Here is a 14692-nt window from a genome sequence, read left to right on the forward strand (position 1 = left end):
CTAAGAACCACCCAATATGTTGTAAACATAAAAAGATCCTATTTACTCTGGCCTTGTGACAACTAAATCATATAAATTACTCTCCACAACTCTCTAACTAGTTAAACCCCCGGTACTCTTGAACCAGCCTAACTCCTCTTAATACATTCTTATTAAATCATGTAGAAAGTTCACGGTTAATTATCTCTCTTGCACATCTGATGATGTTTTAAATGAAACAGCGAGCACACCACCATCATGTTGCTGCCTTGCTATGTGTATAACAAGTTTTCTCTTCTCTTTGTTCTTTATTTTCAGTTCTCTTAAATTCATGGTTTGTTTGATTTATTTTTTTATTGGATTATACATGTTTTTTGGGCCATCTGATAAAAAAAAAAAAGTATGTGTTGTCCTTATCTTCAAAAAATGCACACAGGTATGTAAAATAATGATCCTTCTTTAATTATCTATCCCAGTTAATTAATTAATACCTTTTTAGCATAGTTGGATTAAGGGGACTGCTCCATTACCAAAAATAACTTTTGTTATTTCTGTTTAATATAGAGAACATATTATTTTTTGTATTCATCTTTCATTGAAAGGTGTATATACTTGTATATATTATCAATACCTTTCTTAGAAATACGAGGGTGGTCTGAAACATTCTCAGCCTTTAATGTAGATGGCAACATCATTGGCAAGATTTTTTTTTTTCTAAGTTGGTACATCTGTCATAAGCATCCATGTGAAATTGCAAGTCATTCTATCGAGTAGTTTGTTTTATACAGCTATCTGAAGCAAAAGTGTTGTCTGTATCCCTTGAAATGGATAAAATTGAGTATCGTGTGGCTATAAAATTTCTTGTAAAAGAAGGTTTAACGCCAAAAGAAATTCATTCGAAGTTCATAAAAGTTTATGGGGACTCTTCAACTTCATTTTCGACAATTAAGAAATGCCGAGTTTAAATGTGGCCATATCAGCCTTGAAGATGATCCACATGAAGGACGTCCAAAAAGTGTAACAACACCAGAAATCATCGATCAAGTGCACGATATGGTATTGGATAACTGGCGAGTCAAAGTGCTTGAAATTGCTGAGACTATAGGCATTGCAAAAGAACAGGTAGGATATATTTTGCATGAAGATTTGCAAACGAAAAAGCTTTGTGCAAGATGGGTGCTGCGCTTGTTCACAGCAGATCAAACATGCACTCGCATGAAAATCTCTGAACAGTGCTTGGAGCATTTTAACAAGAATAAAACTGATTTTGTGCATCAATTTATTACTACGGATGAGACTTGGATTCACCATTACACACCAGAATCCAAACAGCAGTCAAAACAGTGGACAGAAGCCAGTTGTTCAGCACCAAAGAAGACCAAGTCTGTTCAATCAGCAGGAAAGGGCATGGCATCGGTGTTTTGGGATGCTAAAGGCATTTTGTTTATTAATTATCTTGAAAAGGGTGAAACAATAACTTGGGAATATTATTCTGATCTTTTAACCAGACTAGATAAAAAAATTCCTGACCAAAGACCTGGTTTGCATAAGAAAAAAAATCATATTTCATCAGGACAATGCACTACGAATTGTTGGAACATCCACCCTATTCCTCAGATTTTACTCCCTCTGACTTCTCTTCTATCTCTTCCCAAAACTAAAACTCTTCCTCGCTGGTCAGCGTTTTTCTTCGAATCAAGAGGTGATTGCAGCTGTAGAGGGGTGTTTTGCAGATCTTACTGAGAACCACTACAGGGATGGGATAATGGGGCTGTAGCATCACTGGAATAAATGTATTAGCCTTAAGGGAAATTATGTTGAAAAATAAAAATAATTTTGAAATTATAAATTCGTTTTTTCATTGTTAGGCTGAGAACTTTTCAGACCACCTTCATATGGTAGGAATTCAGATCACTTTGACTTTTTAACTCTTGTACTGTATAAATTAATGTCTTATGCCATTGACATGTACCTGGAAGAACAAAAATCCATTCTCATAAAGTAAACATGAAAAATATTAATATTTTTTAATTATAAGTTTTAAATATATATTGTTGCTATGTTATTAGGTTATACATGCTCTTAATGGCACTTTTGATGAAACAAAAGATAATTATAAGCATATAGGCAAAAGAATTAATAATAATACTAATTTATTAATGCAGATATTTTGGCCTGAACCAGGCCATCATCGGTACACAAGCAAATTCACAAGGTGGAATGTGAACAATGGATTGTTATTCCCTTGTGCGGGGGTGATGCCGTACAACAGATGATAAATAAATAAATAAAATAAAATACAAAAAAAAAAAAAAAGGAAAGGGAATGATAGATAATGTTTACTATTTATCAGAATGCAACTCTCCCAAATTTGTGATATGGGTAGACAGTCATTTTGATTTAAGTTTGGGCAGCTTAAAAGTACTTCTGCATGCTCAGAGAGGGGGCAGAATCAGAATGACTGTCTGTCTGTCTATAACAAAAATATCCTGATAAATGGCAAGTAGTAATATCCCCCTTCCCCTCCCCTGTTATTTTATTGTGATTTATTTTATTTTTATTTATTTTATTTTTTTATTTTATTATTTTAGTTTATTTTTATTCATTTACCATTTGTTGTATGATGTCACTCCAGCACATGGCTCATATCTGTGAAAGGGAATAATAATCCATTGTTTTGCATACCACCTTTGAATATACTTCTGCACTTATAATAGCCTGTTAGATTCGGGCTGAAATATCCACATTCATATATTATTATCATTAATCCTATGTCCCTATGTGTTTCCAATGATGTTATTATGTTGTGCTTATTATTCCAAATTTAAAAAACAGTTAGAATAATGAATTCTAGATTATAAAAGCATAACATGGTAGCACTACCAAATGCAACCAACAGCTTATAAAATATATCAAGATGTAGTGTCACTACTGTGAATTTGAACATATCTTATTTGATTATTGATTTCTATAATTAAGATAGTTTCATTTAATAATTTTATATTTAATATAAAAGATGTAACAAAATTTAATAATTTTGTTACATCTTATTTCTGCATTATAAAATATTTTGGTTATATTCTGTACTTAAAATGAGAATTATATTTTCATGCATGTTATAATAAATTTCTTATTTTTAAATAAAATAAAAAAAGATTCGAGGACGATATGGTCCAAATCTCTCGAAACTGCAGGTAGGACACCTAATAGGAATTAAAATAGATGCAGACAGTAAGCTACATTTGTATGTCAATGGTGTTGATCAAGGAGTAGCTGCTGAAGATATAGCAGTACCATGTTTTGGTCTTGTAGATATTTATGGACAGTGTGAACAGGTAAGCACAATAAATGTTTCTATTAATATACTTTATGTTTTTCCCAGATAAATGTGTATAGTCTGATTATGTTGTAATAGCTCAATCATCAGCAGGCCTTTGTTAGAAAGACCTTAGTTTGAATCTCATCAAGGATATGAAGAATCTTTATATAAGCATTTCAATAAAAGGTGAGTTACCCTTTCTTTTATAGTTACACAGTGACCAGCATTCATTTTAATAAATTATGGAGATAACTACCAAGTACTAACTTCAATTTAATATAATATATTTATTTATATTTAAATAAATATAAAATAATCATCTGACATTTCACCCTTTAAAGTCATCTAGAGCTATATACAAAGAAACATTAAAGTCACAAGAATTTGCTCAACTGTTAACGTTAGCACTACTGGTCTAATCCTAACTACGAGGGTGGTCTGAAAAGTTCTCGGCCTAACAATGAAAAAACGAATATATAATTTCAAAATTATTTTTATTTTTCAACATAATATCCCTTAAGACTAATACATTTATTCCAGCGATGCTCTAGTGCCATTATCCATCCCTGTAGTGGTTCTCAGTAAGATCTGCAAAATACTCCTCTACAGCTGCAATCACCTCTTGATTTGAAGAAAAACTCTAACCAGCGAGGAAGAGTTTTAATTTTGGGAAGAGATAGAAGTCAGAGGGAGCGAAATCTGAGGAATAGGGTGGCTGTTCCAACAATTCATAGTGCAGATCCCTTAATTTTCCCATTGCCAAAATATCTTTGTGGGCAGGTGCATTGTCCTGATGAAAGATGATTTTTTTCTTCTACAAACCGGATCTTTTCTCACGAATTTTTTTGTCTAGTCTGGTTAAAAGATCGGAATAATATTCCCAAGTTATTGTTTCACCCTTTTCAAGATAATAAACAAAATGCCTTTAGCATCCCAAAACACCGATGCCATGACCTTTCCTGCTGATGGAACAGACTTGGTCTTCTTTGGCACTGAACAACTGGCTTCTGTCCATTGTTTTGACTGATGTTTGGATTCTGGTGTATAATGGTGAATCCAAGTCTCATCCGTAGTAATAAATCGATGCACAAAATCAGTTTTATTCTTGTTAAAACGCTCCAAGCACTGTTTGGAGATTTTCATGTGAGTGCATGTTTGATCTGCTGTGAACAAGTGCAGCACCCATCTTGCACAAAGCTTTTTCGTTTGCAAATCTTCATGCAAAATATATCCTACCTGTTCTTTTGCAGTGCCTATAGTCTCAGCAATTTCATGCACTTTGACTCGCCGGTTATCCAATACCATATCGTGCACTTGATCGACGATTTCTGGTGTTGTTACACTTTTTGGACGTCCTTCACGTGGATCATCTTCAAGGCTGGTATGGCCACATTTAAACTCAGCAGCCCATTTCTTAATTGTCAAAAATGAAGGAGAAGAGTGCCCATAAACTTTTATGAACTTCGAATGAATTTCTTTTGGCGTTAAACCTTCTTTTAGAAAGAATTTTATAAAATTTTATATTTAAAAAAAAAAGAATGATTATGGAAGGATGACACTGATTGGAGAAAAAGGTATAAGGACAACTACTGCAGAAGATATAGTGGAAATACTTAATGAGTAGTTCATAAAGGTCTTTCATACTTGTGAATGTGACATCATAGAGAATTTGAGAGCAGTTGATGATGGGGGAGAGGAGAAACTGACTGTAAGTGAGCAAGAGGTGTGTGGGGAATTGAGCAAATGCAATGTTAACAAGGCTCTGCGACTTTATAATATATCACCACCACGTATTCTAAAGGAATGTTCCAGGGAGTTGACATCTGCTTTGACATATTTTTTTATTATTTAAGGAAGAGATTGAGTGTTTATGCTGTAGTTGTGATCAGACGTATTCCTTTAGACTCTGCCTAGTTGAGTAAGGAATGATGGCGGATTCAACAGTCGCAAGTGGCATATCGCCGAGTCCTCCGCCATTTAAGAACTCTGTTATAAGCAATATCATAAGGGACTTTGTGGCATGCAGTACTTGCGGCATGTCTGCGTCTAGGGAATTGGATATGTGGCTTGTGAAAGAGAGTGGAGAGCGTATGTGCACAAAATGCAGGCAGTTGGAGGAAATAAGTGCATTAGAAATATCAATATCCGACCTTGTTGCTCCAGGAACGGGGAATGAATGTAGGAAGACAGGTAGTGTGATAGGAGAGAATGAAAAATATATATATATATGAATGAGAAAATAATAGTTGATAGTGTGGAAGGTGTGAGTGACTGTGAAAGTTTAGGAGATGGTTTTGTTTGGGAGAGTGAATTTAGATTAAGAGTGACTGACCTGCAGAGGGAGATAGATGAGCTGAAAGAGGAGATGGAATGTCTTGTGAATGAGAGCAGAAGTATGAAAGATAAGATTAGGAAAATGGAAGAGATAAATGCAAGGCGAATCAGAGTAGGAGAGAGAGAGAATTTTGGGAGTGTTAGAAGAGGAGAGAAAGGAAACAGTAGAAGAGAGGGAATGAGTGAGAGGTATGGGGGTGCTAGAAGAGGAGAGAATGGAAACAGTAGAAGAGAGGGAATGAGTGAGAGGTATGGGAATGCTAGCAGATGAGAGGATGGAAACAGTAGGAGAGATGGAATGAGAGAGAAATATGGAAGTGCTAGAAGAGGAGAGAATGGAAACGGTAGGAGAGATGGAATGAGAGAGAGAGAGAGGTATGGGAATGCTAGAAAACGAGAGGATGGAAACAGTAGAAGAGACCGAATGAGAGAGGGATATGGAAGTGCTAGAAGTGGAGAAAATGGAAACAGTAAGAGAGAGGGAATGAGAGAGATGTATGGGAGTGCTAGAAGAGAAGAGAATGGAAACAGTAGTAGGAGAGAGAGGTATGAGAATGCTAGAAGAGAGAATAGCAGTAAAGGAGAGGGAATGAGAGAGACCTATGGGAATGAAAGAAGAGGAGAGAATGGAAACAATAGGAGAGAGGGAATGGTAAGAGGTATAATGTATGGCAACTCGATGATCCGTGGTGTTCAAAATAGGATGCGTGAGGAGTGTTTGCCAGGAGGAACATAGAAAGGGTGGCTATGGCAATTAAGAGAGGTGAAAGGGTGGATGAGATGATTGTGATGGTAGGAACAAATGACTTGAGTGGTAATGTAAGTCGGGCAGTTAGAGATATGAGATTTTTGCTTGAGGCTGTATGGAAGAAGACGGAGAGAGGAAAAATAGTGTACATGTTGCCTAGGTATGATATTGACGAGTTGAGTAGAAGAGCAGTAATATTGAATGACATAATAGCTAGAATGTGTGACCAGAGAGGACTGGTATATGTGGATGCTTGGAGTGCATTTGAGGAAAGAGAGGAATTGTATGCGAGAGACCGCTCACATTTTGAATGAGGAAGGACGTAACCATCTGCAGAGATTGCTGTTCTGAACGAGTCAGTGTGTCCCAGGGAGGATGATAGCAGGGATGGCCTCTTGTGGGAATGGATACTTGGGAGAAGGGAGACGACATCAGGTAACACTGAGCAGTGGAGTCTAGAAGGGATAATGCTGGGTATAGAAACAGTGGCATTTATATGCTTTATACTAATGCCAGGAGTATCCGGAATGAGGGAGAGGAATTGGTGGTGCAGATAGCATCAGCCTGGCCAAAAATTATTGGGATCCCTGAGACGTGGTTGACAGAAGAGGATATAATAACAGGAATAGAAGTCGCTGGGTACAGCATTTTTCGTCAGGATAGGAGGGGAAAGCGTGGTGGTGGGGTACTGCTTATGATAAGTGACGACCTATGTCCTCTAAGAGTGGAGGCTTTGGAAGGCAGTGAGACAAATGATTTTGAGAGCATATGGTGTGAGGTAGAGGTGGGCAAGACAAGATATTTAGTGGGGTGCTGCTACAGACGTAGGAGCACAGAGGATGGGGACCAGGAGATGTTTAGACAGTTAAGTTTGGCAAGTGCAAGAAGAATGATTGTTATGGGAGATTTTAACTATAGTAGTATAAATTGGAGAGAGGAAGATGCATGCAGCAATAGGGGAATGGAATTTCTAGAATTCTTGAAGGACAAACGTCTTACGCAACATGTAACAGAGGGAACAAGAGGTTCAAGAGTTTTGGATTTGGTTATAGCATCAGAAGAGTTGATAATAACTGAGATGACATCTCTTCCACCAGTTGGAGAGAGAGTGACCATATGGTTTTGACTTGGAAAATGAATAGACATGCAGGAGTATCAAAGAGACAGGAACTTATGTGGAATTATAAAGCAGGTGATTATAATAGTCTTAGACGTCAACTTTGGGAAGTTTCATGGAGGGAGGAATTGGAAGGCTGGGATATCATTAGTGCATGGGAAATTGTGAAAGAATATTTGTTAGCAGCAATGGTAAGTTGTATAGCACGAGTGAAGAAGAGGACACAATTTGGAGTAAAGTGGATGACAAACAATATTAAAGAGGAATTGCATGTGAAAAAGAGGCTATGAAAGAGATGTAAGGAGACAGGTGAAGAGAAGATGCATGAAGAATATAAGACACAGGCCAGAAGAGTGACTAGTGTAGTAAAGAAAGCGAAACTGGAATATGAGAGGAGATTGGCCCTAAGATCCAAAGAAAATCCTAGGGAATTTTTTAGCTATGTGGCCAGTAAGAGGAGAAATGACTGTGGAAGAATGATATTGTGGGATAAAAATGGGAATAGAGTGACTGATGCAGAGGACATAGTGGAATTGTTCAATGAACACTTTATTGGAGTATTTCATTCTAGAGGAGTCAGTTTTAATGTTTGAGGGATAGGGCAGGTTTAGAGGTACAGGAGGAGAGTATGTTTCAGATACTGAGTACTCTGGATGTCAGTAAAACTTTGGGACTGGATGGTATTTCACCACGAGTTTTGAGAGAATGTGCTAGGGAACTGACAGTGCCTTTAACCCGGCTTTTCATGAAAGTCTGGCTGGGGGAAAGGTGCCCAGGGAATGGAAGGAAGGTAAGATAATGCCATTGCATAAGGGTGGTAATAGACTGGAAGTGTCTAATTATAGGCCAGGTTTGTGTGTCATCAGTAGTTGTTAAGATCTCGGAGAAAGTAGTGATGGACCATATGCAGCATTGGGCAGATGAGGGTAATGTTATCTGTGAGAGTCAACATGGATTTGTGAAAGGGTATAATGAGCTGTGTGTATGATAAAAGGACCTCCTAGATGAGTCTTTGATTTCATGGGGTCTTGGGATTATAATAATAATAACAATAATGTTATTCAAAATTAAGTGGATATTGAATACCACATTATTTCTTAGCCGAATAAGAAACTCAAAGATAGGAAATCTAATCCAAGAGTTTCATGCCGAATGCAGAAAACTATATAAAGTTTGGCGAGTCCAAGCGTAAGTCAACATTTGGTAGTGCAATGCTAGGGCGACTTACAGTAAAGGTGGCACAAGGTCTGATCACTGTTCTTAGTATTTTCCCATAATGTAAAACACAGCTCCTAGGAGATGTATTACTGTTCTACATTATGAGCGCTTAAACAAAGGGAAACCGGTCTGGGTGGTGACCTTCTCTCATAATGTAGAACAGTACTACATCTCCTAGGAGCTGTGTTTCACATTATGGGAAAATACTAAGAACAGTGATCGGAGTTTGCTCCACCTTTACTACGAGTCACCCTAGCATTGCACTACGAAGTGTTATGAGATCAGTTAACTCACCTTCGATTGAAAAAGTCCATGTAAAGATTCCTCCCATCACGACGGGAATCGAACTTAGGCCTTTTCTAATCAAAGGGTACAACTTACTGTCGTTCTTCCAATTGTGCTACGGAGGCTCTTATGAGTGATAAAGTCTGCACCACTTTTGCTTGACATCAGTAACTGTAATTGGAGACTAGAAGTATTTTAAATTGTGATGAGGATGCAATAGATTAAATTCAGTATTCACATTTTTTTTTTTAAAGTCAAAATCTGCATAAGTTTCCTTGGTACATCCAAGTGTGGAAAAATTCAGCAAGCCATTAATCTTTAATTTGAATAAAATGCAAGACTGGAAAACTCATGTGGAAAATCTTGATGTTTATTTGTAAAATTTTCACCTATGTTTCATAGGCATCTTCAGTACATAAATGGAACAACAATAATAGAAAATTCCAAAAATTGCTACCCTGGCAGATAATGTACAATAACAAAAAAAAATGGTCAATATTTTCCTAACTGCAAAAAAAAAAAAAAAAAAAAAAAATCTAATTATATAAGTAAAGTTAGGAAAGATTAATGGATTGAAAAATTACTGTGTTCCATAAAGGAGATAAATGTAAATCATCAGATCTGTTTAAATTAGGACAGTGGAGACAATTTCACAAGTTTCTTTATAAAGACATTCCTATTTTTTCACTTGGTTAGAGTATAATAAAATTAGTTTAATCCTTTATCCAAGTGTGAGCAAACAAAGTTTGCGCCTGAAGTATCTTCAGGACTAGGGTAAAGTGATACAACACCAGGGCAACTCGTTGCAAAGGTGGAGAAAGCTACCAACACTCCTAACTCCGTATCTCCTATAATGCAAAACACATCTCCTTGCGGATATGTCTAATGTTATGCATTAAAGGAAGGGCCACTACCCAGACTAGTTTCGACCTTTATTGAGGTCTCTTCAGTGGGAGCCAGGCCCTAGTGGAAATACCAGGCAGAAGCATTAGCAGGTTTTGCATTATAGGAGATATGGAGTTAGGAGTGTTGGTAGCTTTCTCCACCTTTGCAACGAGTTGCCCTGGTGTTGTATCACTTTACCCTAGTCCTGAAGATACTTCAGGCGCAAACTTTGTTTGCTCACACTTGGATAAAGGATTAAACTAATTTTATTATACTCTAACCAAGTGAAAAAATAAACTTTCAACATCTTTCTCTAAATCCAGAGTAATTTATTAAAAAAGGGTGGCACACCATTTGGCAACTCCTATAGGTAGAGATGACCTGCTAATGCTTCTGCCTGGTATTTCCACTAGGGCCTGGCTCCCACTGAAGAGACCTCAATAAAGGTCAAAACTAGTCTGGGTAGTGGCCCTTCCTTTAATGCATAACATTAGACATATCTGCAAGGAGATGTGTTTTGCATTATAGGAGATACGGAGTTAGGAGTGTTGGTAGCTTTCTCCACCTTTGCAACGAGTTGCCCTGGTGTTGTATCACTTTACCCTAGTCCTGAAGATACTTCAGGCGCAAACTTTGTTTGCTCACACTTGGATAAAGGATTAAACTAATTTTATTACATTCCATAAGGAATTGGCTTTTATGAATGATTCCTGTCTTATTCCAGAAAACTATCTGCTTGTAGGAGATAGCATGTTTAGCAAGTCTGGGATGTTTAAGCTTATGGTATTTGATATAACACTTGATGATGAACAAAAGCAAATCTTCCAGATTATTCACAATAAAATAAGCTACAAGGAAACCAAGAGGAGGAAGCTTGTCCTTAGGAGATATGACTTTACAAGTGTTTTACCCTATGCCTGTTTTAGTTATCATTGTAGTCATTCTCTGGTGGCAATGCCATGCTACCAGTGTGCCCTGTAGGGCCCTTAAGGAAAGAATTTTTATATCCTTCGGCGTAAGCCCAAGCTGTTTTAAGTCCTTATAACTATTTGCACTCCATACTCCATGTAAAGAGATGGTGGTGCTGGTAAACCTCGGAGTTGCCCCATGCTCCTCCCTTATCTTACTAACTAGATCTTAGTTACATTTATAATAATTTACTTTATTATTATGGCTATAGGCTAGTGGGTGCCCTGTTCCCACCGCCTGGGCATCAACTACTCAAACGTCACAATCTCTTTTAATCACTAAGCCTGGCTTATGCAAACCCACGGAGGTCCTATAATGTGGTTCCACCACAGTCTCCCAACCTTTGTTCTTAAAGCGGTTGTTCAGAATGGAGACCACGGCATCATGCCTCCTCACGCGGACCCCCATGGGTGCAGAAGCAACACTGGGCTATATGAGACAATGTCTTACTGTAGTGGCAGCCAGCCCTACAGTTGGAGTCATCACTACCCTATCGAGCGCTGCGGACTCGAGTAGGCAGGGCATTGATCCTCATCCTGATAAGGTCAATATACTCGAACCCAGGGAGGAGTCTGGTGCCATCCCTTACCCAATCATGCTGGGGAGGCACCAGATATGGCTCTTTTAAAGGAGCACCATCTACAGAACAGTGCAACAGAGATGCCCACCTCTTGTGTTCTGCTGGTGCTGACTCGATTAAAGTACCTTGATAATGGGATCAGCCTTTAGCCCACCTAAAGTCTTCTTGTATTAATAGGCTATAGAAAGCCTCTCTGCAGATGGGGGAAGAAGATAGTTCTAACTGCGCAATTCTTGACAGCACAGGCATGGGATCAGCCATCTAAGTGATGGAACCCCAAGCCCACCATCCTTCACCCTCGCATGGAAATATGCAGTCGGAGCCATAATCTCATGGCTGAGCAGATAGCCCTGTCCATTCGGGACAGTACCGAGATATATGTCCTACCAAGCACCAACGTGGTAAAAGTGAGGTAGGAGATAGTGGGAGAGGAGAAACATGCTTTGCTGGGGCTTGAGAGGAGCTTTCCTCAAAGATGCAATCCCAGCTTCTAGGATAGAAGGGACAGAAGACCTTCCCTTTGGGGGTGAACATGATACCAAGGTATTTCCACTCTTCCAAGATGGTCAAAGCATGCAACTGCTTCCCGTGCAGGTAAAACTCTATAGTCTCGACCTTAAGCTTCTTGTCATGACCAGAGGGGTCAAGAGCCAAAGAGCAGGATTCCTCTATAATAGAAAGACCTCGAATAGAGAAGTCAACTTCCTAGTCAAGGAGTTCCTGCAAGCCTATCTTAGTAGAGGCTACGAGAATAATATCGTCCGCAAAGGCCATAGCATTAAAGGAAGAAGCGCCTAGAAAGTAGCCGATATGGCTAGGAAGAGAATGAAGAACCTCATCTATGACACAGGTAAACAAAAGGGGAGATAGAGGATCACCCTGGCAAACGCCCTGCACTGTGGGAATAGAAGTTGCACCGGGACCCTGTAGTGATAGTGATTGAGCTACCCAAGTATAGCTCCATAACATAGGAAAGAAAGGGTCCTGGACATTCAGCAATAGACAGCGCTCTAAGGAGGTTAGGAAGGGAGACGCTATCAAAAGCCTTTTGGAGGTCCAGTGACGCCATATATAGAGGCTTAAGGTGGCACCGGGAATCAGAGAGAAGAGAAGAAAGAAGATATATATTCTCGGCACAGCTGTCCGAAGAGAGAAAAGCTCTCTGTCTATAATCATGCTGTATATGTTGCTGAAGTCGTTTAACTAATATTTTATGCTAGAGTCTAAGTAACACAGGGAGAGATGGTAATAGGTCTAAAGTCTGATGCACAGCTTGAACTTTCTTTCTTCTGAATGAAGATAGTAAGTATGGTGGTATTACTTTACTGGAAAGGAGAATGTCCACTAAGTCTTGAAGAATCTTCAACGGCACCTTCCGAAGTCTAGACGCAGGAAAGCCATCAGGTCCAGAGGCAGAGAAATTGGATGGAAGAGCTGCTTTAATCTCCTGGATGGAGACAGGCTGGTATATTTGAAGGGCAGGAATGGACTTCAATATCGTAGGTTGGTCATCATAATCAGGGAAGTGTGAAGGTGGAGCAGAAAAGACTGTACTCCAGAATTTGACAAAATCATCATGTAAGTCTGCTAGAGGTGGAGGGAGAAGCACCATCAAGGATGGTTTTGGCACATTGCCCAAATGGCACAAGCAGAGGAAGATGGCCTATGCAGCTCCTCTACCTCTGCTTCCTATTTGACAAAGTCATTGTAGAATGAGACGTAGGCTGATGTTGACGAGGCATGAAGTGTTCAGAGAATTCAGCATGGAGGTAGTCATTCAACTGATCTGTATTATCCATTCCCAAAAGGTGAGTCTGGATGAGATATTTAAGAATTTGATGGTTATATTCTGGAAGAGGAGGATCATCTAGAGATGATGTCAGCCTGAGAATCAAAACCTCTTCTTCAACAGCAGGATAGTGGCTGGAAGATGGAGAGGCAGAGACAGGAGATACAGAGATATTATCTGTCCCTACCTGTGGCGGATGGGCTGCCAATTCTTGAAGTAAGGCTTTGTAACTGGCTTTCCGTCTATCACACTTGATGGCATCCAAGGATCTTAATGGGAACGCCTTAAATAAAGCCTCATCGATTTTCTTTATCCCTCGAGCCATCAACTCGATCTCATGAGTGGCGGGGATCTTTTCTTCTTCTTCGGCAGTCCAATGTGCTTTGACGCACTCTGTTCTTATTGCAGCATTGGCTTCGGCTGGATGTTTCGAGGTGCGATGCATGCCAAGGCCAATTGCGGTAGAGAATGCACGAGCACACACCTGACATATGAAGTGTCTGAGATTGGGAACTCCTTGATCGTCAGAACAAGCATGATGAGAACTTGAATAAATGAGTTGATGACAGTCTTTGCAGAGCTTTCTTTTAACTTTCTTCCTGAGGACGCCGCTGGGATGGGTGGCAAGATCACCACCAAACAAGAAACAGACATCTGGATTCACACTTGACGAGTTTCCTGGCTCCGGCATATAAGAGTCGGAGCCTTCATCTGATGAGTTATTGAAAGTGAGGAAACTTAACCCTACAAGGGCTGCTAACCCTGGAAGGGAGGAATAGCGTAGCAGGCCAGTCAGTCACCTGAAGGTGTCCAGAAATCGCTCCTAGGAGACTGCCTACTGCTGCACTTGTGAAGTGTCTCAGGGGATGTGCAAGCCAAGACAACAACACTTCGGATTCCCTTAAATCTGCTTAAATCTTGCAGATTCACATCTCCCATATACCACTTTTTTGATATCTGTCAGTCAGTCAGCCATCCTCTTGTCCATGCTAATATTTTATAATCCAAATCCATAATCTTCAATTTATTCAACATTCTTCCATGCTGTAGTCTGTCAAAAGCCATAGCAAAATCTAAAAGTATCATGGTCCATTCCCCTTGTCTAATTTAGTAGTAACATTATTACAGAATGTGAGCAGTTGCTAAAACATGACCTTCCTATGTTTAGTGCATAATAAACCCATGCTGTTCATTTCAAAGTAGAGATTCTCTGTCAACCCATTTCTGAATGTGAGGCTTAAACAACTTTTCTAAAATCTTCACCACTTCTGAGATTACTGATTGGTTGATAGCTGGATACATTGGTATTTGCACCACCTTGTGCAGTGGAAGTACCATACATTTCTTTCCACTCCTGTGGAATCTTCTCTGTTCTGAGACTCAAATTATATATCCTAGTTAAAGGAATAGCCAGTTCAGCTGAACACTCATTTAGCACCCTTACTGATATCCCATCAGTCTCTATTGCT

The 14692-nt window shown here is 39.0% G+C and overlaps 1 protein-coding gene across 3 annotated transcripts in view; it reads left to right on the forward strand.

Annotated features, from left to right (window-relative positions):
- Neurl4 (neuralized E3 ubiquitin protein ligase 4) overlaps window positions 1-14692 on the forward strand; it is a 646806-nt gene that overhangs the window by 529984 nt on the left and 102130 nt on the right. For all 3 annotated transcript variants that reach the window (XM_090397278.1, XM_090397280.1, XM_090397281.1), the window contains one exon: window positions 3135-3314. In XM_090397278.1, the coding sequence (XP_090253404.1) occupies window positions 3135-3314 (180 nt within the window). The remainder of the gene's footprint in view (window positions 1-3134; window positions 3315-14692) is intronic.

Source organism: Typopeltis vanoorti, chromosome 8 (genome assembly GCF_054136105.1).
Source record: "Typopeltis vanoorti isolate ZY-2024b chromosome 8, IOZ_Tvanoo_1.0, whole genome shotgun sequence".
NCBI classification, from domain to species: domain Eukaryota; kingdom Metazoa; phylum Arthropoda; class Arachnida; order Uropygi; family Thelyphonidae; genus Typopeltis; species Typopeltis vanoorti.